General features: G+C 50.0%; 1 protein-coding gene and 2 long non-coding RNA genes across 13 annotated transcripts in view; 1 reads left to right on the top strand and 2 right to left on the bottom strand.

Annotated features, from left to right (window-relative positions):
- Positions 1-26,602, bottom strand: part of ITPR1 (inositol 1,4,5-trisphosphate receptor type 1) — a 320,128-nt gene that overhangs the window by 75,606 nt on the left and 217,920 nt on the right. For 10 of the 11 annotated variants that reach the window (XM_049693591.1, XM_033437203.2, XM_033437207.2 and 7 more), the window contains one exon: positions 26,244-26,434. The exons of the other annotated variant lie outside the window; for it this stretch is intronic. In XM_049693591.1, coding sequence (XP_049549548.1) covers positions 26,244-26,434 — 191 coding nt within the window. The remainder of the gene's footprint in view (positions 1-26,243; positions 26,435-26,602) is intronic. 11 annotated transcript variants of the gene reach the window in all.
- On the top strand, positions 942-17,364 carry LOC117203192 (uncharacterized). Its single transcript, XR_004485854.2, has 3 exons — positions 942-1,281; positions 5,885-6,045; positions 11,243-17,364. It is a non-coding gene; the product is annotated as an uncharacterized LOC117203192 (long non-coding RNA).
- LOC117203196 (uncharacterized) lies at positions 16,349-25,330 on the bottom strand. Its single transcript, XR_004485863.2, has 2 exons — positions 18,570-25,330; positions 16,349-16,547 (listed from the first exon to the last, which is right to left on the bottom strand). It is a non-coding gene; the product is annotated as an uncharacterized LOC117203196 (long non-coding RNA).

A 26,602-nucleotide genomic window follows, 5' to 3' on the forward strand; every position in this document is an offset into this window, starting at 1 on the left:
TGGGGCAGGCTTTCCAGTTGGACCTCCCGGGTTCAAGGCTGGGGTCCCTCATCCACTGGCTCTGTGACCGTGGGCAAATTACTCAACCTCTCTGAACCCATGTGGAAGGGCTGCCAGGGTGCATCAGGTGCTTAGCACAGTGCCCACTAAGTGTGTTGGTTTCACACCACCATGACATTAGTATCATGTGAAAACCCCACAGCAAAGGCATCACCCAAGCAGCTAAGTGGCGAGAACTGTCAGAAAGACCGGTCTTCAGCTCCACCGCTCACTAGCTGGGGTCACCTCAGAAAGGGACGACGCCTCTGAAACCCCAATCTTCTCATCTGCAAAATGGGCAACAGGGTGGACCCTTCACAGGTGGCTATGAAGACCCGGGATAATCACAGTAACACTCCCAACAGCTGACCTGACGAGGTCCCGGGAACCTGGGGTGAACCTGCGTGCGTCTCACCTCACACACAGCCCCTGATGAAGCAGTGGTTACTATTACTCCTTTTTGAGATCAGGAGACCCTTTTGGGTCTTTCAGATAATGTGCATCAGGTGTGGAGCATGCCCGAGAAGCCCACACTGTGACACACTGCGTCTTCCCAGGATGCTGTGAGAGGCACGGGCCTGGGAAGTGGCAGAGCAGCGAGGAGGGGTGACAGCGGGGCTGCAGGGGCCCCAACTGAGAAGCTCAGCAGACGCCCTAGAAGGAAGACAGCTGGGCTCCAGAGGGGAAGTGCTGGTACCTCGTACGGGAGGAGAAGTGAAAACGGAGGCATGTGCAGGAACTAAGGACCCCCGGTCCCCAATCAGGGGCTGTGCTGGGGGAAGGCATAGGGGCCGTGTAGCAGGCCGGGGCCAGGGGCTCCTGGAGACCCTCGCTGCCCCTCCCTGGTGCCTGGTGTCATCTGGACTCGGTGAGACCAGGCCCTGAACATGGCTCACAGACCTGCTCATTCCACCTGCTTCCGTCACAATGTGCTCGGAGGACCTGCGGGCGGGAAGGGGGCGCCCTCCTCAGGACTGTTTCCCCAGAAGCGGGTGGGACCTCAGACCAGAGCAGGTGGGGACTCGGCCCTGACCCACCTCAGGCTCTTCATGGGCACTGGTCTACCTCCTTCCATGGGCGTATTTCAGTGAATCACACCCCAACCTCCACCCCCAAAACCTAGAGCCAAGAGCCATGGAGAGACTGTTTCACTTCTCCAAACTTTTCACTCCACGCCACCCAGCAGGTTTGAGCACCGCCTTCCAAATAAACCTGGTCTAGAGCAGGCAACATGGGTCCCAGGTAAGAGGAAGCAAAACGGGGGGCGGGTGAATGGGAAGTGACTAAAAGGGAACCAAGAGAACTTTCTGGAGTGAAGAAAATGTCTTGATTGGGGTGGAATTCACACAGGTGTGGTAGAGAGAATAATACGCCCCCATCCCTGAAAAGATGTCCAGACCCTAATCCCTGGGACTTGGGAATATGTCACCTTACATGGCAAAGGGGAATAAGGTTGCAGATGGAATTAAGGTTGCTAACCTTAAAATAGGGAGATTATGCTGGATTATTCAGAGGGGCTAGTGTCATCACAAGGGTTCTTAAAAGCAGAAGAGGAGGGTAGAGTGATATGGTGTGAGAAGGACTCCACTCGGCGTTGCTGGCTTTGAACATGAGGAAGGGGCTATAGCCAAGGGGCCTCTAGAAAGTGGGAAAGGCGGGAAACGGATTCTGCCCCGGAGCCTCCAGAAAGGAGTGCAGCCCCGCTGACACCTTGATTTTAGTTAAGACTCACGTCAAACTTGTAAGATAAAAAATCTGGCTGTCTCAAGCCACTAAGATTTTCGTAATTCGTTACAGCAGCCAATGAAAACAAATACGATAGGTATAAACATTTGTCAAATCTGATCAAAGTGTACACTTAAAATCTCTACATATTATTGTATGTAAATCACATCACAATAAAAAGGAAGAGAAGGGGGAAAAGAGCTGCTTTGTTACCCGAAGGCTAGAGAACTTTGTCAAGGCTGTCCAGACAAGGGGCCACCCTCAGAGGCCATCTCCCCCTGCAGAGGGACCGGCGTCTGCCGCCCTCACGGCCCATCTTTCTTTACCCTCTGCTTATCTCCAAATCGCATGTGATTCCAAAGCCCTCTTCACATAAGCTGTCTCATCAGCGTTTTAGGAGATTGTCAAGACAGATATCACCATTCATAAATCCATCACGTTATAGACAGGAGAGCTGGGGTCAGCAGAGGTCAGCTGACGTGTGGCAGAGCCACGCCCGCTCCCTGCCTCTGCACTCAAGGCCCTGTGCACCGCCTGCCTTCTTAGTGATCACACGGAACACCAGCCCCAGTGATCGGCAGGCAACTCCGAAAAAACGAGGGTGGGTTTGGGGGCAGACACAGCATCAATGCCAACATCACGGACAACAGGTCCATGTTTGGAGTGGCCTCAGGGAAGGAAGCCGGGGTCGGGCCAGGTGAGAAAGTGACCACCTGCAGCGGCCACCTCCATGGAAGCTCTGGGGGACAGAGGTGGGAGGGGACCCAGGTATGGCCACTGTAAGCCAGGCTGAAAAACAATCCCCACAAAACAGAAAAGACGGATCCCAGAATGTTAAAGCTGGAAGCACTCTATTCCAGACACTTCCAGATGTTTTTCCCAGTAGGGAAACCCTGCTTCTCCTCCGTCCCCTAACACCACCTTCCGTAAGGACCCAGATATGAGAGAGATACAGGCAGAACTGCTCAGCCTGAAACACAGCAGGGAGGACGCCCCTCACATCACTGCAGCTCCTCCTTGCAACGCCAGGGCTCCACAGGACGTTGTTTGGGAACTACCCATTTAGTCCAGCCCTACACATTTTACAGAGGAGGAAACTGAGGCCCAGAGGGGGAAACAGACATCTCAGAGCCCACGTCTCCTGCCTACTCGAGCCCGTCCCTTTGCCCAGGCTCGGTGGTGGCTGGCTGACACAGCAAGCAGCTCGGATTTCATCCCTGCTCTCAGCTAACTGTCAAGCGGACACAGTTTGCCCTCCTCGGGCTGCGTGAGCTGTATGGGGACTTAAGAACTGAGGTCTTAGTTTAAAATAATAAGGAGACCACCCTTTCAGATCACTCTTGAAAATAACAAGATATCCCTTAATTAGCCTGGCAGCCACCCTCTGTGCCCAGCCAAGTCCTTGCAAAGGAACAGAGCGTGATTTATGACAGGTCCACCCGGCTCCTGAAACCAGAGGCGGCCCGAAGTTAGGGACCAGCAGACAACTGGCAGCTCCTCTAAACGACAGGCCGGAAGTGTGCAGGATGGGGTGGGGGGACTCCTTTCTTTAGGTGCAAGAGGTCACACTGTGCAGGATGGGGTGTGGGGAGAAGAATGGGAGCCACGGGCCTTCGCCATGCGCTGGACACACAACAGGGAAGGTGAGCGAATGAGCACCTTATTGAAAAGCCATCTTCCCCAGAATTCAGAGACTTGGGGGAAGGAGGGCAAAGACAGTCTCGGAACCTTGGAACCCAGAGCCAGCCAGCCAGCCTGCACCTGCAGGGACACGGGAGGAGCCCTTTACGGGCATCTCAGATAAAGGAAGTGGCAGCAGCAGGAAGCAGAGGTGGATGTGATCCAGGGCAGGTCTGGCGGGAGAGGGGACGGTACGGGGGGGGGGAGCAGTCCCCAGAGCTCCTGGGACAGCTCTGAGACTTTGATCCTTCCCCAAAGGAAAGCATTTCACCCGGCAGCAGTCCACCTTCTAGAAACCCTCACACTGAGCCTTCAGAGACTCCAGAGAATGAGCTTTTCTATCTGACTGCCTGGTACACAGCCCCTGACATTCACTCTGCGTGCTCACTTATCTGCTGCAGAATGAATTAAGTTCTCAGGCTAAATGCAAGAATTTGAAAAATGTGACTGCTGAACAGTGCTGAATCCTTGTGCTTCCAGGAGCAGATGGAAATTCCTCCCTGGAGTCTGACTTTTTCTCTTTTTACTCTGCCTCCGGCACACGGGGACCTCGGCCTCGGCCCTGGAGTCTCCAGGACTTGAAGGGATGTCTCCAAACAGACCAACCCATTCCTGTCCAGCTTGTTCAGAGGCTCTGCGGGTGACAGAGTGACAGCAATGGCTACCCAAGTGTGGGGCTTAGCTTGTGGGGTTCTCCTCCTATACCTGTGATTAACTGAGACTTCCATCACTTCCTGGGGACCCCTGATCTGTAAATTACAGTGAACAATAATTGAAGCCTTCTGATTTGCTTGCCACCTACCTAAGTGCTTGTATACAGTATCTCGTTTAACCCTTCTAACTACCCCATGAGGTAGGGGCTACCACTATCCCCACTTTACAGATGAGGAAACTGAGACTCAAAGAGGTTAAATAACTTGCCAAGTCATACAGCTAGGAAGTGGTGGCGGTGCCCCAGGACTCAAGCCCCACTGGTCTGACACCTCAGCCCATGCTCTCAACGCCCCTGCTTTGTCCAACACCTCTCACCTAAGCAAGAGTGTGTCAAACTCCAAACACCTTTTGGCTTTTTATAATGCACTCCCTACCCGCCAGCCCAGGTCCCTCAGCTGCACAGCAGAGAGTCTCACAGACTCTTCTCACAGGAAAGAACAGCCATGGTAGGAACACATATGAATGCCCCAACTTTCCCGCAAGGCCTGATGCTCTTGTTAACCTGGGCTCCCAAACAAGGCTCTTTTGCTAGTTGCCGGGGCTGGGGGTTACAGGTTGTTCACCGAACCACTGTCACTCAATGACCACCGTAGGTCTTGAGTCCCTTTCTTAGAAACCCATGACAACAATCAGAACCCAAAGATCATGTACCAGGAACCAGGTGATAAAACACACATGCTTTAGGCACAGGAGCCTGGAGAATTGCAAGTCTGGAAACCTGAATTTTAGCCATTGCTCCTCGATAACCAGCTACGTGAACTTGGGCAACTTGCTTAACTGGATTTGTGCCCTAGGTTCCTTATCTGAAAAACATGACTCTTACCACCTGCCCTGCGTGCATCACATGGAGGGGTTCCATCAAGGGTGCGGTTATGAAACACTATGTGAAACGCACTTTGATTACTACGGGAAGCTACTCAAATGCAGGGTGTATAATCTATCAATACCACTTTCAAAGGAAATCAGTTAGCAGGTAAGATAGGTGGATCGACTAATGTGCCGGGTGTTATGTGATGACCAAAGTCTAGTGTCCCCAAAACATCCAAAGATAAACAAGCCCTGCTCGTACTGGTAGGTCAAGACGGCCTGTAAATTGACAGCAAAAAACACACTGAAGAGCCTTTCCCAGTAACTGTCACAATGAAGGAAGTTAAAAAAAAAATCCAGCTGGAATTCCACTAGTTATAGACGCCATTCAGATTCCATTAGACACAGAGACAAATGTTACTGCTTCCACTTCTCAAAGTGTAATACACCCAAGGCAGAATGGTGTCAGACCCTCCCCCTGGACAGGCCCAAGCCTTTCAACATGAACTGTTTTTCCAAAATTTTCAACTACTCTTGACTTCAGGAAAAGTATGATATTTGAAAAGAATCTAATAATTAGTAAAGAGGGCATTAAGAATCAAACACTCCCCTGGTATAAATGATCACTCACTCTAAGGGCATTTTTTTAGCAACGTTTGATGGGTTTCAACCAGTAAACATCTCCAAGTCTCAGTTCACCAGTGTCTCTGAGGATGTTGCCAGCTTTAATGAGTTCAGAAATAATATAAACTTTAAACAGAAAAGAAGGAAGTGATGAAGTGAACGAAGTATGGGTTGTAAAGGCACTGACATTTCAACTTCATTTTTCTGAAAAGAGTTCCTCCCTCATGCAAACTGTAGAGCCATCTCTTGATAACTCAGACATAAACAGCATGCTTCATCTCCTCTTCCCTGCCAGGGCTGGACGGAGGCCACCGTCTGCTCATCGCTGATTCCCAAGGCCTGAGAGAGGGGCTGGAGGAAGACGAAGACCAAATTAATCTGGGCACTGGGCTCCAGGGAAGGGCCTGAGCTCCAAGGTCAATACCAAAGCACCGTATCTTCATGATGCTTTTCAAGGTGAGTTAATTCTGGTTTTAGCAAGGAGCAAAGTCCCACCTGTTGCCTAAGAACCACTTTTCTTCTGAGACCTGAGAGCTTAACACCTCTCCTTACCTGTCCCCCGGGGCCCACAGGAAACAGCACTGGCCAGGAAAGTCTCCCCGATCTGGTAGGCAGGCTGGTCCCCCCTCTCCCGTGTGGATCAGAACACGGACAGCTTCTCACATACTCATCCATGACACCTCAACCAACAAACTGTACTTCCTAAAAAAATTTTTTTTGAAGGTGTTATCTTACAAAGCCCCTGTATGTGTAGGTAAACTGTCAGCAATAACATCTCTAGCAACATTTAAGACTAAAATCACACAGGTTTCAGGGAGGCAGCTCAGCCTTCATTCTAGAAGACCCAGGGACAAGAAGTTAAGGGGACTCCAAATTTTCTCTGGGTTCAATTCTCAAACCTCCTTACAGAAGCCAAAGGCCAGCATATATTGTGGGGTGCACGGGCACAGCCGTCTGTCCCTTCCAACCAAAGGCAGGAAAACAAAGAGCCTCCAGAGAAAAACAATGATGACCAGTAAAATGGGAAACAGAAGCAACCCCAAATGTGCCTGAAGTGACGGGAGATTGCGGCAGGGACCTCCTTGGGAAATTTCTTTAAGTACAAGGAGGTACTGTGGTTGCTCTTCAAGCCAACATGAGGTTTATAAAAAAGAAAGGCACTGTGAAGCAGACAAGCCTTTGGTTAGACCTCAGGGATGATTTTTGTTAAAGTACTCAGGGAGGTTTTGGAATCTCGGTCTACAGACATCTACTCAACCAGAGAAGAAGAAAATCAGTATCAGTGAACGTCTGGGGCTGCTGGAGACACACACTAGTCTCCAAGGGTGACCTCCAGGACTGGTTCTATGATCTAACGAAAGTGCCTTCTGGTGGTTCAGGTGACACTCTCAGGTCTCGTGTCAGCTTGCCCACAGCCTTGCTGTGGGATCTGTGACAGGGGGACAGAGGCCTTCTCAGTGAGCCTCCAGTGTGTATCATGAGACCTGAAAGGACGATGCAAGAGGTGCTGCAAAAACTCCATCAGCAAGAAACGCACCCCGGGCATCAGCAAAGGAGGGCTCAGGTGGCTCCCCTGCCCAGAGCCTAGGGGCGACGCGGCTGCTGTCCCTTCCCGCTTCACTTGGGGGTTCCATCCGCGTTATCAAGAAAGAACTGACACAGGAGTCGGAGGATAAGACCTTCGCTCTTTGGTCTTATTTCTATCCTGGGTACCTGAGGGCCAATCAATCAACACTGACGGACATTTTCTGCCCTAAAGTCACCAAGGTTCCCCGGGGCATCCAACTTGAGCTTTATGTCGACGTCAAGAAGGATCCTTTGCACACCCATTCTCCGTGTTTGTACGGAGAGCAGCAGGGGTTCAGAGAAAGGGCTCCACGCCCTGCACACTCAGCAAGGTACAAACAGGTGGACAGGGGTGGCTGAGGACCTGGGCAGGTATGCACAGGGCATTTATCAACCTGCAGCCTCGGTTTCCTCATCTGTAACGGAGGAAGGAGGAGGGGAAGTGCTACCCAAGAGGCCTGGAGGATGGAATCAAGAAGGTAACACAGCGCAAGCCCAGCACAGGGCCTGCACCTGGTAGGCGTTCTGTACCAGATACTTTTCCTTCCCCACTCTCAACAAACCGAACTGTGACACACCTGCTCGACGGATAACATCCAAAAAGAAATAAATATACCCTGGCCTGTCGGGGGCAAGGACGTTGGCTGGCAAACGCAAAACATCAAGCAAAGCGAGCGCCTTCTGACGGAGGGCTCACCATCACCCGCTGTCCTCTGCTCGATCAGATGACCTCTCAGGTCTCAGTCCTGGTCTGAACCCCAAAGGACACGCTCCAGGACTTTCAGTCCTCCCAACCCAGCAGGTCCATTTCACTGGGTACTGGCCCATCAGGGGGCCCATATGGCTGCAGAGAACATCCTTGGGATCCAAGAGTAAAACGTACAGATGGCCAGACGGATGGAGATGGCGGATAAAATTACACAGCACTCATCTGTGTAAGTGCTGCTTAATAGATTATGGCTCTGACATCAGGAACGTGCATCCAAGTAGGTTACAGCCCGAGCCAACTTGGTGCCCTTTAGAAGCACTGACTAGGGCTTGGCAGGGGCCGTGGAGATCACCTAATTCAGCCTCCCACCTGACGAGAAGCTCAGTACCTGGGTCGAGCAGTGGTCTCATGCCCCGCGCCCCTGCCCCCCCCCCCCCCAGTGCTATGCTCCAACCACGCTGGCTTCCTTCAGCTCCTGCCAGCCCGTCTGTCTGAACACTCCTGCCCTCTGCTCTTCACGCCACTCGTTCTCTTCTCGTCTGCTAAGTCTGGGCTTAAATGCATCTCCCTGGAGAAGCCTCCTCTGACCACCCTAAGTGGCCTCTCCATGACACTCTTCCCTCTTCACGCTTCTCCCTTATTTAATTGTTAACTGGCTTACGATCCATCTCCCCTGCTAGACTATAACCTCCTCGAGGGCAGGCCGTCTATGATCTCAGTCCGGACTGTGTCACGGCCACCTCATCCAGTGCCCGGCACCCAGCAGGGGCACCACCAATACCTGCTATCTTAGTGAACGCACAATAGTCCTGAAGGACGTGCAATCCTGCAAAACTTAAATCGAGTCCAGCTTTGCATCTACGGCAGCTGAAGTTTAACTCAATGACCAGAAGATCCCTGTCCGTGAAAGCTCAAAATCCTGCCAAGCGGGGAAAACGCCGAACGCCAAAGGCCAGCTGAAGGAGGCTGATGTGGCCTTCTCACCTCTCAGAGGCTTATCAGGGTTGTGCCCAGGTCTCTGCGATGGGCTCAGGCTGGCTGGGGATCCTAATCCAACTAGTTCACTGTTAACTACTCTGGCCTCGCTGACACTTGCATTATTAAGGTGGGGCGGGAAGGACAATCATTCGTAGACCTTCCATCTCAGAACCTGGCTCACACCCCTGACTTGATAACTACAAGCTCGGGGCTTGTGTTGCAAGGAGGCTAATGAAAACACATTTTTCAAACACCGTATGGTGAGGGCAACTGAAGCACCCTCCTCCTCCAACAGCAATCTAAATTTTTAAGTCCTGATTTCAAAGGAAAACGAGTGGCTTGAAGATATCAGATGGTTTACAGGACTCTCCCCTTTGGCATCTAGGACATCTTGATGACAAATTTAAAACCCAGGCAAAGGTAACTGGGAGAAACATCAAGAGAGGCTCTCACACTTGCACAGAGGAACTTAGAGGACTCAGGAAATGCACGTGGGCATAGATTTCTCAGTAAGAAGGAGGAGGGTCATGGCAGAGGTGCCGAGGCCAGCTGTGAATGTCACTTAGGTTCTCAGTGCGCAGGGTCCAGGCTTGTGAGTGACACGTCTCTAAGGCCCCCACGGCAGGACTCTAGCCGCTGACAGTTTCTAATGAGAAAGTATTCTCAACCATGAAGTTAGCTCGACTGGAAAAGTTCCAAAGAGGAAGTCCCTCCAGTTACTCAGAACGGGGGGAAATAAAGTTGCCTTGTTGGTCTGGAATCTGGGGATATTTTATGCAGATGGCTCTGACAGAAGTTACTAAGGGGAAGTCAGCTCGCCTTTGATTATTCAAACAGGCTACTGCTATTAAGAATTGCACAACTCTTGGGCAAGGCAGGGGTGGGTTTCGGCTTTGTTTTTTTTTAAGCCTATCCTCACGGGAACTACTTATTCTTTTCGAAGAACATTTCATTATAACCTCCCTAACTCACGTCTTTTAAATGTCTCTGCTCTGGTGGGAATGTGACCGACGAGGCAAAGCCATCAGAGCAGCCAGGGTGCAGGTGGACACGCCCGGAGCTGCCACCGGGCTTCTCAGGAGGGCACTTCTGCTTCCCTGCTGAGAACTGGATGCCGCAGCCACTTTTTTTTAGTGCAGGCTGAGTAATCCCGACCTGCAGCCTTCAGGTAACAGAAGTTGCCCAAGCTCCAGGAATGACCACTGTGGGACAAACGCCTCCCTTTGTTTTCATGTGGTTCCACCTTATAATGTGCTAGATGAGATAAGAGCTGTCACCCCACCCAGGGCAAGAGCACAAGGAGGATTATGGAAATGCCAACAGCCCTCCTTCTCTGGGGCAGAGCGATGGTCTGTCCAACGGGCAGTGGAATCCATCTAGCTCAGGGGCAACCCGAGAGCAAAGGGTAAGCTTCTATCGGATGAGCTTGAAGACTCCCAGGACAGGTCCCTATAATGAAGGGGCTGGTAATAAAGAAGATTATCCTAGGAAAAGAAACAGGTGAGGGCGGGACGAAAGACACCTCAGCCGAAACCCTTCTGACGTCTTAGAGCTACACGATGGGGAACTCTTAGGGGGAAAAGGAAAATATTCTGTTTCTGGAGACAGCTCCAAGAATACTGAGCTAGGCGTGAGAAACAAGCTGATAGATTGGAGGGAAAAAGAAAGGAAAGAAAAGGTGGGGAGAAGAAGGAGTCAGGGAAGGGGGAGCGAGATGGCCGAGAGACAGGGGACTTAAAGAACACCATGGCAACAAGTCTGTCCACCTACCCTGGCCGCCCACCCACAGCCAGATTCTTTGCTGACGCACTTGAGAACAAGCTGGTTCCTACCAGCTCAGGAAGGTGAGCAAACCCGGAGAGCTCATTAAATCCCTTCTCAGCGACTCTTGTCTGCCTGCAGATAGTGAGCAAGGAGGATATAAATAGAAGTTATATAACATCTCTTTGTTGATTCCTGTGCTTACCAAAAAAAATGCAGCATGACCTTGTTTTTTTTTTCTGCAGCGTTTTCTTCAGCCTGCGGGTTGAGGACTTTAAGCCAGTTAGGGATCATCTTAAAGTTTAAAGAGGAGGCTACAGATTTCCACATTAAGGACACTCAGGAGGATCACCCAAGCTCGGAACCTGCAGGATCAAGTCCTGCTCAGGTATAAAAAAAAAAAAAAAAATCTACTTGCTGTAGAATAAAACTTTAAGGAATCCTGTGGCGTCCTCGGAGGACATTTCTGATGATGCCAGGAGTTGTATTAACACCCAAGAACAGAGAACCGTGTGAAACCAGATACATGACTTGGGTTTTCAAAGGAGGTCAGAGCACTCAAAATACATACATTTAAAGCCAACTGATGGTTTCTAAATACCTCCAGGAAGATTCAGTTGTCTTTTTCTTTCTCAACAGGCAAGACAGTAAGAGTCCAGTGGAGGGTTTCCCTGGTGGTGCAGTCGTTGGGAGTCCGCCTGCCGGTGCAGGGGACGCGGGTTCGTGCCCCAGTCCGGGAGGGTCTCGCATGCCGCGGAGCGGCTGGGCCCGTGAGCCGTGGCCACTGAGCCTGCGTGTCCGGAGCCTGTGCTCCGCAACGGGAGAGGCCACAACAGTGAGAGGCCTGTGTACCGCAAAAAAAAAAAAAAAAAAAAAAATAGGCCTCCTCCTTCGGGAGGCCAACAGAGGTGAGAAGTGCAGAGGGAAACACCAACGGGAGGCCCTGAGATCTATCCCAACCCGGTCAGAGTCTCCAGCGCTGCCGGGGCTCCTGGACAGACTCTGGTTCTGACATCTTCACCGGGAAGTAGCTTTAAAGGAGCGTGTGCTTACAAGCTGTGCTGCTGAACCCCCATTACTCTGCTATCTTGTCTAACCTAGTGATGCCACAAGACTCTTTCAAAAAACTGTTACCATGGGAACTTTTCTCTCTCAAGCATTTTTCAAGAAATGTTACAGGTGCTGCAGAATTCAATGCCCTTGGTCTCAGTAAGCATTTTCTGAGTCTTTGAACGTGTGGCTTCAACCGAGAGGACTTTCAAACCCATGATGCAAGGGTTTTGAACACAAATCTCTTCAAGGGATGGGGTTAATCACACAGGGCATGGGTGCTATGATGGCCCGAGGCCCCACTAGGCACGCAAATTCTGAACCACAGGGCCTTTAACGCAGCCTATCCGCTAAACAGAAGACCCCATAGGGATATAAGCAGCTCAGAGGGTGACCCCAATAAGGGATGCTGTGGCTATCATCCCTACCATGGGATTTCCCTTCTCATCAGAACTGGGAGGTGGTCAACAACACAACAAGGCATCCATCCAGGCAGGGCAAGAGCCACCATCCCCCACTGAACCCCTGGTCCTAGGTCAGCACATCAGCTCATCTCTCAACTGAGCCCTATTAGCCCAAGCCTTCTCCTCTTCTAAATTCCTGTGACGAAAACACCATCGACCTTCTATAATATAAACAGCGCAGATCTGGTAGGGACCAATACATCTTCCTGTCCCGACGTGGCAATGTTGCCAGGTAACAATGTAGAAATACACTCAGAAAACTGTATGTGACAATATACAACCTCCGCTCCGCAGCTGATAACCGAGGGAGTGTTAAAACACCATGTTCTCTGAACACTTGGGCTCTTGGTGCGAAAAGAGAATTAAACGGGATATTTCCTCTTGTAAATATAAGACAGGCATACGACTCACACATGCAGCCACTAACTGCGAACAGTAGAGGGGTTTGCCGCAGCCATCTGCAATGCACCCCAGCTTTCACTCTCCTGCCCCTCCACTCCCCCCCAACATGGATTCCAGAAAACTAAGAGAAACGTAACCAAGCACGAGCCTCTCCTGTGTTAGGGACAAGTTCACCTCTGACCAGAGAAAGGACACCAGTGGCAACTACAGAAAAACTCATACCTTATTATAAAACTGGGCGTGCTTCCATCGTGTGGTTCCTAAGTTGACTGAGAGAATTCACTGCATGACCAAGCAGTGACCACTTGCTTCTCAGATCAAATAACTAGCGCGGCCTACCCGCTCCCAACAATGACGAGGAAGATGCAAAGCCACCACAGTGGATGTAGGGCACTGATTAACTCCCTGGCATTGGACCCATGCAACTTCAAGGCTGTCCAGCACGGTAGAAAGTCAAGAGGTTTTTGAGGGAGATAGACCCGGGTACCGAATCTCAGCTCTGCTAACTGGGTGACTTTGCGTAAGACCTCCCTCGATCTTTTGGGACTCAGTTTTCTTATCCAGAATTGGGGTTATCCCACCTAGCCCAGATCAAGTACATAGCAGCACCATGCGCTGTGTCTGCCCTGCAACGGGCACTTTATAAAGGCAACAAGTCCTTTCCTTTTCCTTCTGCAACACATAAACATTCTTCAACCTGCCCAAGACTCGAATATGGGGAGAATCCAGTGCATGGAGCTTCTTCATGTAAAATGGGCAAAAGATGAGCTCTAATAAGCCTCACATTAACCGAAGTACATATGCTCCTTTAGATGCAAGTGAAAATCAAAACTTCTGGCAATATAATCTAACTTTTCTTAGGAGCCCTAATTCAATGAGCTGCCCTCTGTCTCCACGGAGAGGAAGTTATGCAAGAGACCTTCCTTCCCATTAACTTTCATGGACCTGAGACCCTGGAACCCGCTAGAGGGGAAGCAGCGTGTGTGGCACATATAACTTTTATTTGGCAAATGAGATGCCCAGCCTGAAAGGTAAAGTCTTTCGTGCTTCTCTTCTCCGTCATGCACAGGCCGGTGATGTAACCAAAGCAAAGACACACAAGCCATCTCAGGACTTCTCTGGAAGGCAGACTGCCCTCCACAATGAGCCCACTAACAAAAAGAAGAACAAAGAGAGAGAAGCCACACATTCTGCAGAGGGGCTGAGAGCTCAGGCTCTTCTCTATATTTATTCATTACGTAGAGATCGAGTTACCTTTACCCAACACATGCAGAGACTTCCCTGGGGAACGTGGGGTTGAAACAAACCCTGATACAACTACCAGCTAGCTCTGTGACACTAAGCAAGCAACTTGACCTCTCAGATCCTCTATTTCCCGCTGAGTAGAAAGGGGTCCAGGCGGTACCTGCCTACACAGGACCACCACGCAGAGTAAATGAGATCGTGCAGAGAAAGCACCAAGCCTCGCTCCTGGCACGTGAGCGTTCAGACTCTGGTACTCATTATTATTACCACCAACTATAGTTACTATAAAGAAGAAAAGAAGAAGGAAGAGCTCCATCGAGAATCTCTGGCATCACAAGGAGATTCCTCCAAATTGACATTATATATTTCCCTTGGGTTCAGATAAACTTAACTCCTTCTCTCACCTAAAGAAAGTGCCTCTTTAAAATTGTGATAACCGTTCACAACACATTTCACATCCTCATGTTTATATTGGGAAAAGAACAAGATGACGAACGTAACATGGTGGCGACATACGGTCCAGACTTTGATTCATTCAGGGAACATTTATTGAGCACCCACTATGGTCCAGGTGCTGGGAAGTAAGACTGAGGCTTGACCCTGGGAGAAATTACACTCTTGGGTGGGGGGAGGAGAGGAAGACATACAACCAAAAAGAAACTGTGAGCAATGACTACGTATTAGGCACCATTCTGAGCTGCTGTGTGCTTTCCATATATTATCTCATTTAATCCCCAGAGGAGCCCTACAGAGCAGGATTCTCTACGTGTATTTGCTACGTACAGATTGACTTCCCTTCATCCAACACATGCAGAGACTTCTCTGGGGAGCCTGGGGGTGAAGACAGACTTGATCTCTGCCTCCTCGGGTCTTACAATGAGCCTCCATTTCAAGAGTGGTGATTGCTGAGTAAATGAACTGCCCAGACAAAGAGACCACTACTTCTGCCTCAGGGGATCAACAAGTTTCCAGAGCAGGAGGCAATTTAAACAGAGCTCAGGGAGCGTGCCAGGCAAAGGGAAAGCGGCACGTCCCACACGGAGCAGAGGCATCTGAGTACACGGCCAGGGCCGGGCAAACGAGCAGGTTGCAGCCACAGGACAATGAACGCGGGGGTGAGCGTGGGAACCCAGGCAGGGCCAGGCACGTGGGCACCAGTGGATCGCAGCAACAGGGCAGTGGATTTGATCTTCCGCAGAAGGCTGTTAGGACAGGGAATGAGGTGGTCCGGCCTTCATCTGGCGGGGCGGGGTGGGCATCACTGACAGCAGTATGGAAGAGAGAAATGTCCGGAGGCAGGGAGGCCTTGAAGAGCCCATCTCAGGCTCAGAACTCAGATGGCCCGTTCTGGCAGGGGGTATAGGATGCTGGTCAGGGGCAGGAATTCTGAAGCCAGAGCGCCTCGTTTCCCACCCCAGCTCCCCCAGCCCCAGCCGGGTCACTTTGGGCACGTCATGTAGCCTCCAGGTGTCAACTGTCTGGCTCATTACAAGTCTGAACTAAGTCCTGACTATTAGAATACTGGGAGGTAGAGGAGACGCAGAATGAGTTCCTGATGAAAATCAAGAGGGAGGCGTTGATGACATCAAGGTTTCCAGCTCGGGTGACTGCACAGGTGGCGGTGGGAAGTCCACTGACCTAGATACAGAACACAAGAAGGCCAATGCGGTGGAGGACTGGAGGTGATGGGCACGCCTGGGGTCGCGTGAACTGAGAGTTAACGCAGGTGGAGATGCCCAACAGGGATCTGCGCAGAAATCTGATGACCACAGAGGTAGGGCCAGGAGCTGTTGGCATAAATGGTAGCTGGGAACCATGCAGATGGGTGAGGTCACCCAGGGAGCTTGGAGAAAAAGACGACAAATAGGCTGGAGACCAGGCGCCAGCATCTCACATGTTTGAAGGTGAACTGTATGTGTGCCAAGGAGTCCCTTGTTCACCACGAGGAAAACCTCCAGAGGAAGCACAGAAATAGCACAGCGTCAGGCCATCAGGAAGTGACTGATGTAAAGTGTGGCACCCTGGGGTGGACGGTCAGACAGGGCTTCCAGATGAAAACTCTGGACTCCTGAGCCGTGTATACAGATCCCCTCGGGAAGGAGCCGCCCGAGGCTGCCTTCCAAATCTGCGTTAAAAAGTGCTAAGCAGGGCGATGGAATACATTCCCGCAGAGGCAGTAAAGGGAAAGGGGAGATCAGCCCTCCAATCGAGAAAGGAAAGAAAAAGTAGAGGCCTCTCGCTCCCTGAATTTCCATTTATAAGCTGAGTAAGTGGCCAGACTCTCAGGGGACTTAGGGTATTAGTCATCTGGTGAATATTTACCACAAACCTATCACTGCTCTCTACCGGGGGGTGAAGAAGACAGAGCAGAGGGATTAAGACTCGGTTCTTTTCCTTAAGCAGCTTCCTATCTCGACAGCAAAGATTCAACAAACACAGGGGCTGGCAGAGGTTTTCCACAAAGGTCCAAATGGTAAATATTCTAGGATTTGCCGGCCGTTCGGTCTGCGGTACAACCCCTCAGCTCTGCCCCAGCAGCGTGAGAACAGCCAAAGACAACACTAAAGGTTATTGTAAGGCTGGCTGTGTTCCAGTAAAACTTTATTTACAAAAGCAGGCGTCGGGCTGGATTCGACCCACTGGCCACAGTTTGCCAATCCCTGGACCAAGGTATAATAAGCCAACAGAGGAGAATCTGGGGTCAGCTTAGAAGTTCATAAGAGGCACTCCATCCTCAGAAGTCACTAAGGAAAGTTAGGAAGAACACGGACCTCTTGCTAGAGCTGAAGGAAGAGAAAGAAAGAAGGACCATTTAGACTTGTGGATTTAATAGGATACAATGAAGGCATAGTGACAACAATTTTCCAGTCTTCTCTGACGTTTTTTTTTGTTCCTCAGTCAAATTTTGGAGATCATGGAAAACCCGAGGTTTCCTCTGAAGATATCTCTTCTTAGAAACTAATTCCTGCTTATGGGTTTTCCAGGAAGCAAGAAGATGAACACTTTGCATCCAAAGATCTCCCCCCAACTCCCTAACGACTGCAGTCCTGTTAGGGAAGGTTAGAAGAGCACATGTATGGAACCGTCCACTTCTGCCTACAGTGTTGGCTTTGCTACTCAGGAAAGAAGAAAAGTAACATTGGGTCTCCAGGTCCTCTACAGGCACGAGCCGGTGGGCACATCTTCCCCTCGGACCACCGCAACAGGACTGTGCTTCTCAAACGCAAGTGACAAAGAACACACTGACCATCTTTGCAGTCATGTTCTGTCCTCAACTGCAGTAGGTCCGTGCCTCACCCAGGGCTCACATCACTTGGACAGCTGGGGGCGTTCATTCAAGTCTTATATTCCCAACAATGGGAACTACATTTGGATTTTGAGTCTTCACTGCAAAACCTTGGTCTAGACCCATAATCCTAAAAGACTCTTGTTCAGTGACACACCAGTTTCCTGGGGATGGAGAGGAAGGGCCTATGTCCAAGGATGACTTAGACCAAAAAGTAAAAATAAAAATAAAAATACAGAGAAGGAAAGAAAAAGTCCTGGGTCAGGGAGCAGGTAACGACTGCCTGTTGCTTTCTGCTTCGCCCAGAATGTCCGTAAAAAACGAGTACCCGAAGCAATGAAGCCTCCCACCCTCCTGGACCTCTGATATTAGCTCAAATACAGAAAGAGTGAGAGGGACTTAGGTGAACAGTGTGTGAAAACAACATACGACAGCACCCCCCCCAGGCCCACTGGATCATCAACCACTAGACAGAAGCAAATTGTCAGAAGTTGGATTTTTGACGGAGAACAAATTGAAGAAAACAAAGCTCATTTTTAAATAATAAAGACTGTGTTAACACAAAAAATCACCACCTCGTTTTGAGATCCTTCTGTGACCTGGGCACCAAGTGAGGCACTTTCGGTGAATCACCCTGTCCGACCATCCCAGGAGCCCTGTGAGGTGGGATGGACACCGTCCTGCTCCCCAGGCAGGAGCTGGCGTGGGGGGTCAAGGACTTTCCCTGAGCCCTGGGGTGGGAGGTGAGAGGCAGGGCTGGAGGCCTTCGTCCCTCCATCAAACCAGCCCCAGGGCAGCAGCTCATTCCTGCAGCCACGCCCTGTACCCCCCCTCCTCCATGTGACCCTGTTTCATCCTCTCAATAACTGCATAAGGAAGGGACTCAGGCTTCCTAACTCGTGGTTTACAGGTGAGAAAACTGACTTTCAGAGCATCCTGAGAAAGTCCAAGGTCACCGCGATGGCAGGGGCAGGGCCGGAATTGTAGCCCAGGTGCTTCCACTCTAGAGGCCAAGCTCCCTCCCCTGCCACGCCTGCCCTTCTGGGCAGTGTCCCCCGAAGTCCCTGATCCCACGCTACCCGTTCTCCAAGGAGGGCCAACTGGCAGCGCCTGCAGCCCTCCCTGAACCACGCCGGGCAGCTTCGCCATCCAGACCCCTGGTGGCTTCAGCCAAAGGGCACGGGGGCGGGGCCACCAGCCTTCCTCTTATTGTCATGGCAACGGCTCCCACACCCCCCAGGCTGGGGAGAAAGCAGTCTCCTGACTCCACTGCTGGCCGTGCTCTTCTCCCACATGGATAAAACCCGAGGTCAGAAAACACCGCTCCCGAGTGACTCATTTCTGACTTGGCTGCCAAACACAACACCCTTTTACGTAACTCGCTTGCACGCCAGTCTCCTCGTCCTCCGCCTCGGGGTAGCTGTCCTGTCAAACCAAGGCTGATCTGCCTCACCAGCTGGCCTCCCACCTCCCGCCAAGGCAAAGCAAAGCGCCCTTCCTGCCCCCCATCTCCGCTCACTGGGGTCGGGGTGGCCTCCAGTCCAGCGTGCTCCCCGCTCAGTGCCTTCTTGCGGCGACTTCTTCTGGAAGGGGTGGGAGATGTCCTATCGAATATTGGCTCTTGGGCTGCTGTCTTAAGCCAACCACAAAAAATAAGTGTGTGGCAAGGGAAAGGCCCCTGGACGAGGGACCTCTCTCTCTCTCAGCTGAATCCGCAGCCAGCTTCCTGACAGAGCACTTCTCACTTTTTCCAACTCGAGCTGTGTACGTGCGGAAAAGAAAATCCTTTCTGGGTGTGTCTGTAGGCTAGACTTGGCATGGGAAGAGCCGTGGGCAGCCATTTGATACATACAACTCACTGGGCTTCTGCAACCGGAAGCAATTAATCCACAAAAAATGTTCTTTTTCGATCTTTTCCCTGCGTTTGCTGTGAGGTTCTCTATGGTCGTGACAGCACGTACAGCCCCAAACATCTGTATGTGCTTAAAAAAGAAACCTAACACTGGGTATGTTCAAAGATACATTCTACTCCTCCCCTTCCCCCAGGTGAGAGCAGTCTCTGTCCTTCTGAAGCGAAGAGGAAGTGGAAGAACCTCCCCCGGGTGCTGGTGGGGACATGTCAGGAGGAAGAAACACAGAAATTGGCAAGGACGCGAAGGACGGATATGCAAGTGGCATGAGGCTCGCTGAGCCCTGCGTTGCCAAAAATTAATTCAGAAGCAAATGCTTATTTGATAGTTTCCCACTTGCTACAAAACATCAAGCAGAAAGACTTCTTCTGGGGGCTGGCAGGAAGTGGGTGGCATGAGAGAGGGCAGAGAGAAGGCAGGAGTTACTCTTTTTTTTTTTTTTAATAGATCTTTACTGGAGTATAATTGCTTCACAATACTGTGTTAGTTACTGTTGCACAAGAAAGAGAATCAGCCCTATGCCACATGTTCCCATATCCCCTTCCTCTTGAGCCTCCCTCCCACCCTCCCTATCTCACCCCACTAGGTCATCACGAAGCACCGAGCTGATCTCCCCGTGCAATGCGGCTGCTTCCCACCAGCCAACTATTTTACATTCGGTAGTGTGTATATGTCCATGCTACTCTCACTTCGCCCCAGCTTCGCCTTCCCACCCCATGTGATCAAGTCCATTCTCTTCGTCTACCTCTTTATTCCTGCCCTGCAACTAGGTTCCTCGGTACCAATTTTTTTTTTTTTAGATTCCATATATATGCGTTAGCATACGGTATTTGTTCTTCTCTTTCTGCCTCACTTCACTCTGTATGACAGACTCTAGGTCCATCCACCTCACTACTAATAACTCAATTTCACTTCTTTTTATGGCTGAGTAACATTCCATTGTATACATGTGCCACATCTTCTTGATCCATTCATCTGTCGATGGACATTTAGGTTGGTTCCATGCAATCCCTATCAAACTACCAATGGCATTCTTCACAGAATTAGAACAAAAAATTTTACAATTCATATGGAAACAGAAAAGATGCCGAATAGCCAAAGCAATCTTGAAAAATAAAAACGGAGTTAGAGGAATCAGGTTCCCTGACTTCAAACTATACCACAAAGCTACAGTAATCAAGACAGTATGGTACTGGCACAGAAACAGAAATATTGATCAATGGTACAGGTTAGAATGCCCAGAGATAAACCCACACACATATGGGCACCTAATTTACAACAAAGGAGGCAAGAACATACAATGGAGAAGACAGCCTCTTCAAAAAGTGGTGCTGGGAAAACTGGACAGCTACATGTAAAAGAAGGAGTTACTCTTAAAGAGAAGCTTGGTCCCATGGCTCAACGATGTCACCCATTCCTGGAGAACCCCAGGGTAGTGGTACCATCTCCTTGCTCCTATAAGCAGAGGGTTCACCATGAAGCCTGAGCCACTCTGACAGCACCCAGGTAGGAGAAGTTTTGGAGGCAGTATCTATCTTCAGACATTGTTACCATCAGAGAAGCCAGGGCAGGGACAGAAGGTATGGGAAGACTTGGAGTCCACTATGCCAGGCCAGGAACTATCCCAATTCAGTTTCCAGGCATTTCAGGGCTTAAGTGATGGTGTGACAGATTACAAGGTTTCAGAGTAAGGTCAATTCTCCATGTGAGGGTTCCTAGCGAGCATTGTAGGTCCTTAGTTTTGGACTGCTACAAATGGAATCCCTCTGAGGTCTGGATAATGAAGTTTAGAACTTCTGAAGAACTCTGGTCCCCAGTGACCTTACCCTCAGTACAAGGGTGAATTTTCACACACCATCAGAAGGGGAAGGACAGGAGTTGACACTTTTGCAAAAATGGGATTGAACTTCCAGAGAGAACTGAGCTCCTCCATTGCAGAGACAATAGTGTCTCCCTTTCTTGCCCAACTCAGGGGCTTGACCGACCCATGGCAGGTGCTCAATCAACGATAACAAGGGTGTGGGGGAGCCAGCCTCCCTCTCTCCTTAGTGCACAAGCTCTACCCACAGCAAGAGGTGCCACTTCTCTCCCCTCCCTCTGGAGCCGAGCCGGTCTCACGACTGGCTTTGACCGGTAGAACATGGCAGAAGTGTTGTACCATGGATTCCAAGCCCAGGCCTTAAAACGACTGGTAGCTCCCACATCCTACTCCCCAAAACGCTGCTTCTCAGAACCTAGCCACCATGCTCTAAGAAGCCCAGACCACACAGAGAAGCCACATGGAGGAGAATCAAGGGCACAGTCCCCGCTCAGCAGCCAGCTGGGAGCTAGCACCAGTGCTACAGCCATACAAGTGGCCATCTTGGCCGTCCCAGCCCAATCAAGGCCCTGATGACTGCAGCCCCAGCCAGGATCACACACAGCAGAACTACTTACTGCTTGTATGATGAGGGGCGAGTTCCGTAACTATTCTGGGCTTTAGTCTCATCTGAAAAATGAGATAATCATGGCACCTACCTCTTAGGGAGACTGTAAGAATTAAATGAGATGATACGTGAGAAACCCGTAAGCATAGTTCCTGGTCCACAGTAAGCCCTTAATAAATGCTGGTTATCGTCATCATCGTTACGGTTTCTACTTTCATTTTTTAATGATCATACAGTAAAACTGACTTTTTGGTGCGCAGTTCTACAAATTTTCACACATGTATAGATTTGTGTGTCCAAAGCAGGACACACAACAGTGGCATCACCCAAAAAACTCCTTTGTGCTATTCCCTTATGGTCGGATTCTCCCCTCAGCCCTATGCTGGAAAACACTGATCTGTTCTCCATCCCTACAGCCTTGTCCTTTGAGAATGTCATATAAACAGAAGCACCCAGGGCATCGCTTTCTGAAACTGGCTTCTTTCACTCAGCGTAATGCCTCTGAGGTGCAGCCACGTCATCGCATTTACCAATAGTTCATTCCCTTTTATTGTTGAGTAGGATGCTGTTGCATGGACGTCCCACAGACTATGCAATCACCGTACTTTAAATAATTATTTTCACAAGCCAGGGAAGAAAGACTTCAGAAATGGAGCCAGCCAGCCATCACTACTGGATTCTGAGTATTTCTGGAAAAACATCTAATAATCTCTAAAAAGTCCTGATTCAAAGAGGTAAGGAACCCAGGAGTCCACACGCATGTATGTCTCATGATAGATACACACAGGAACAGAAACCCAGGGATGACTTCCCGAATCCCACACAAAACTGGGTTGGAAAGCATGTCTCACTCCCCTTCCTCTCCACGTGAAGCCTGCTGCACATCTTGGGAAGAGGCGCTAGTAAAGCTAAGGGCTCTTCTGCAGCTGTCTCCTTGGAGAACCAGCACACAGCCCTGGAACTGTGCAGTGCTGCATGTCCCACAGCGACTGCCTTTTCTACCACCTGTCCCTGAGAAACAGGAGTCCAGGGGAGCCCACCTGGATTCCCTTCCTGGGACTGGGACACATCACGGTGAACAGGAAGGACGGCGGGCAGTGCGCTCCAGCTGGGACCCACCCCGCCTGTAATGGCCGACAGCCTTCGGCGACCATTAGCAGTCACAACTGCAGCCTTCACCCGACTCACGCTAACTTCCCAGCTGCTCTTTTAGTACTCTGAACCGGCTTCTCTAAAGCAAAACAAAACTGAATCACACTCCCCCTGGGACTGCAGGGTGTCTGTGCTTAGGTGGCCCCAGACAACTTGAATTCCACATCATTTTCTCTGGAGAAAGAGGAGCTCAGGGCCAAGTCAGCTGCAGGCTAGAATGAATTTTCCTGGAACCGCAGGGTTTTAACGAGGCAGTGGGTGAAATCCTCCCAGCAACCCCTGAAATCACAGGAGGAGAGAGAGATGGGGCACGGGCAGAGCCAGCACACGCTCCCTGCTGTGCCCTCCCAAGCTGGCAGGGGGCTCACAGGCCACCCTATCCAGGCCCACCCAGCCGTGAGCACACTGGCTCTTCCAACAGACAGCAGCTCCGCTCGCCGAGAGGCTGGGCCTGGAGCTCCACCGAGGCATTTCATCTGGAGCCTGAGCATATGAGTAATAAATGTGTGAAAACATGAAACTAATATTCGTAATTACTTTACAAGATAAAGAACTTGAAGGAAAAACAGCTTCTGTGTGCCTTGCCATCACCATCAGGGGTACACTGTGAAAAACACAGCATCTCGCCAGAAACTCAGACTGCGTCGTGCCAGCCAGGCTCAGCGCCGGCAGCCCTCAGTCTCCTCGAGCCCTCCCCGGGCTTCATTATTCCTTAATTAACGGTGTCTTCTTGTGTCCAGTCATCCAGACTCGGTAAAGCCTCCCGGGGCCAAGTGGGGGGCCCTCTGACCTTCTGGCTTCTGGCATCCAATCGGGTGACACTTTGGCCAACATGCATTAACTATAAATGGGTCCAAGGCACCAGCCTTGAGGAGGGAGCGAGCGTTGGAGAGTCTCCATTCATGACGTCTTGTCCCCACCAGGCTCAGGATACTTTTCCTCCTTTATTGAAGTATAGCTTTTGTAGAGTAAAGCACACCAATTCTAACTGTATGGCTCCCAGAGATTGAAACATTTATACCCACGTAACTACCAACACGTAGCCCATCGTTTCCAACACCCCAAAAGGCCTCCTATGCCCCTCCTAGAAAACATCCTGCCCTGTGAGCACGCCTTCCACTCCTGTGCCTCTGGGCCTTCTCGCCCTGCGGCATGGTCCAGCCTCCCCACCCCCCAGCTCTATGCACAACTTTCTGACCCACACCCATCCTTCAAAACCCATGTCATCAAAAAACCTTTCACTGACTCTTCACGTGGCTGCCGTTACTTCTCCCTTGGAGGGTCCGCAGTATCTTTCCTACCTCTTGGACGGCACTACACATCATTCTTGAGACACAGCTTCCTATGTGCATGTATACTAAGTCTTATACCCTTGCTTCATTTTTAATTTCTTGAAGACTGGGATTAGCAAATTAGCAACTTTTTTTTTTTTTTTTTTTTTTTTTTTTAAATTGAGGAGGGGAAGGAATAACCTAACGTTTCCAACTTATTTGGCCAGTAGGGAAAAAACCCCAACTACTATCAACACCACTTCATTCAAGAAAAGACATCAGAGATTAAAAAAAAAAAAAAAATTGGACAGGCTATAACCTCAAAATAAAATGGTCAGATGGTCCTTCAAACTGATACATTTGGTTTATGAAACACTGACCACATCACCCTGGTTTCCACACTTGGCTGTGCTGGGAGAAAATTCTCATAGACCGACCGGCCCCAGTGTCTGGAAATCACTGCCCTGAAGTCCCTAGTTCAGTGTCGTGTACACAGCAAGTGTTCAATTAATGTTTAGTTTGACTGATCTAGTCCCTGGGAATCACATGGTTCAGAGACCAGGAGAGTTTCAGCCCTGCTTCCATGACAGCGCACATACCCAGACAGCAGGACCACGGCAGTGGGCGAGCGAATCCTCGTGAACAGAGGACCTGCAGGACCCATCCACGTGCACACGCATGGTCAGACTCACGCGGGACAAAATCAAACGGCAGCCCACATGTTACAGGTCACAGGTGCCCGTGTGACAGTTCAGTCGTGCAGCGGACTCTCCCACCGGCACAAATCTCAACTGAGGGCAGCGCACATAAGAACGTCAGAAGTGTGTGTTGGGGTACTTGGGCTGGAGGCCGAGGAGACAGGGCTGCCGCAGTTGCCATGGGTGGGGAGGGCACAGGGCACCTAGCTGCAGGAGCGAGTGGGGCTGAAACCCAGGTGCCCTGGCTCAGGCCCAGGAGAAGAAATGCCCTTTTTAAATTTGTACAAAGAAACAAAACTTCATTAATCCAGATTCTGAAATTAAATTCAAGACCAAGAATATATGGTCAGGGCTTCCCCGGTGGCGCAGTGGTTGAGGGCCCGCCTGCCAATGCAGGGGTTGCGGGTTCAAGTCCTGGTTCGGGAGGATCCCACATGCCGTGGAGCAGCTGGGCCCATGCACCACGGCTGCTGAGCCTGCGCTCTGGAGCCCATGAGCCGCAGCTGCTGAGCCCGTGTGCTCCAAATGCTGAAGCCTGCACGCCTGGAGCCCGTGCTCTGCAACAGGGGAGGGCACCATGGTGAGAGGCCCGCGCACCGCGGCGAGGACTGGCCCCCGCTCACCGCAGCTGGAGAGGACCCATGAGCAGCAACGAACACCCCACACAGCCAAAAATAAATAAATAAAATAAATAAACTTATTTTTTTAAAAAAGAAATAATACATTTAATTAGGGGACCAAACATCCCAGTGTACACCTGCTGACCTAGCATAATAATTAATGGCATTAAAAAAAAAAGAATATATGGTCAAGTCAAATATATACATAAATATATGGTCAAGTCAAATATATACATAAGGGTGAACTTTATGGTATATGAATTATATCTCAATCAAAAGCTGTTATCAAACTGTGTGTGTGTGTGTGTGTGTGTGTGTGTGTGTGTGTATGTATATACACACACAGCTAAGTAAACCCTTATTCAGAGCCAACAAAGAATGAAGAATGCATGGAGTATCCAAAATATTTTAAAATATTTAAAGGAATCTTTTTAACTGCCGTGTCCACGTGAAAATTATGTATATATTATTAAAATTCATTAAAATTGCTTCTTTAAGGACTTCTACTCAGAATTCTACTTCCTATTTTTATTTTAAAATATGTGTCATAACAAGCCAACAAAAAGTCATCTATTCACCTTTGATTAAGCTAGCCTGGCTTTCCCCTATTAGCTCCTATTAGTTCAAACTGGTTCAGTTTTATTGAGCTTTTCAGTTAAAAGAAAGAGAAATATATAGTTTGCAAGAGCTGCAAGGTCCATAGATGTAACAGATCTAAATAGCACACACAGTCCAAACCCCTTGTGGTCATCAGGTGACGGGATCCTCTATGATCCTGGATAAAAACTGTAAACATAATTCATGCAATCATTTATGAACAAACATTTACGGATTATCTATTATGCTCCAAATCCTGGGCCAGTCTTCTTCACATATCCTCAGCATTTTATCAGTTTTTGAATGTAACTCACGTTTTAGAACCAAGTCTGAATTAGGACAGGATGACCACAGCAAGATAGCAAAAGAATTCGCTTTTCAGAACAATACGATTTTGTGCCCTAAAAATGAGCTCTCTCTCGTACAGGAGTCTCAGCACCGCCCAGTACCTGGTGCCCGGAACAAATCCTCCTCCTGCTCAGCAAGGACGCCCCATGAGCAGCAAAGCTGCCTTCTTACCTGTATGGTGGTGTTGCCTCCTTCCAGCAGGGCGATGGCCAGGAGAATGCTTTCATGGAACACTCGATCGCTGGATGCGTTCATTATGAGGTCGATGACTAGATTGGAGGCCCCCTCCTTGTCAAGATGGCACTGAACCTCAGCCAGGCTCATCTCCCCCCTGCTCATGGAGCTGGACCCGGAACCTCCCCCTAGGAAGATGGAACATTTCTCTTATCAACCACAATCAGAGCAGTTAACATTTATTGCATACTTACCGCGTACCAACACTTTGTGCACTCAACACTTTAGTGATGCTATCTTAACAAGCACAAAGGAAGGTACTCGTTATTAGCACAGAGATTAAGTCACTTGTCCAA

The sequence above is a fragment of the Orcinus orca genome, chromosome 10 (assembly GCF_937001465.1).
Source record: "Orcinus orca chromosome 10, mOrcOrc1.1, whole genome shotgun sequence".
Classification (NCBI taxonomy): Eukaryota; Metazoa; Chordata; class Mammalia; order Artiodactyla; family Delphinidae; genus Orcinus; species Orcinus orca.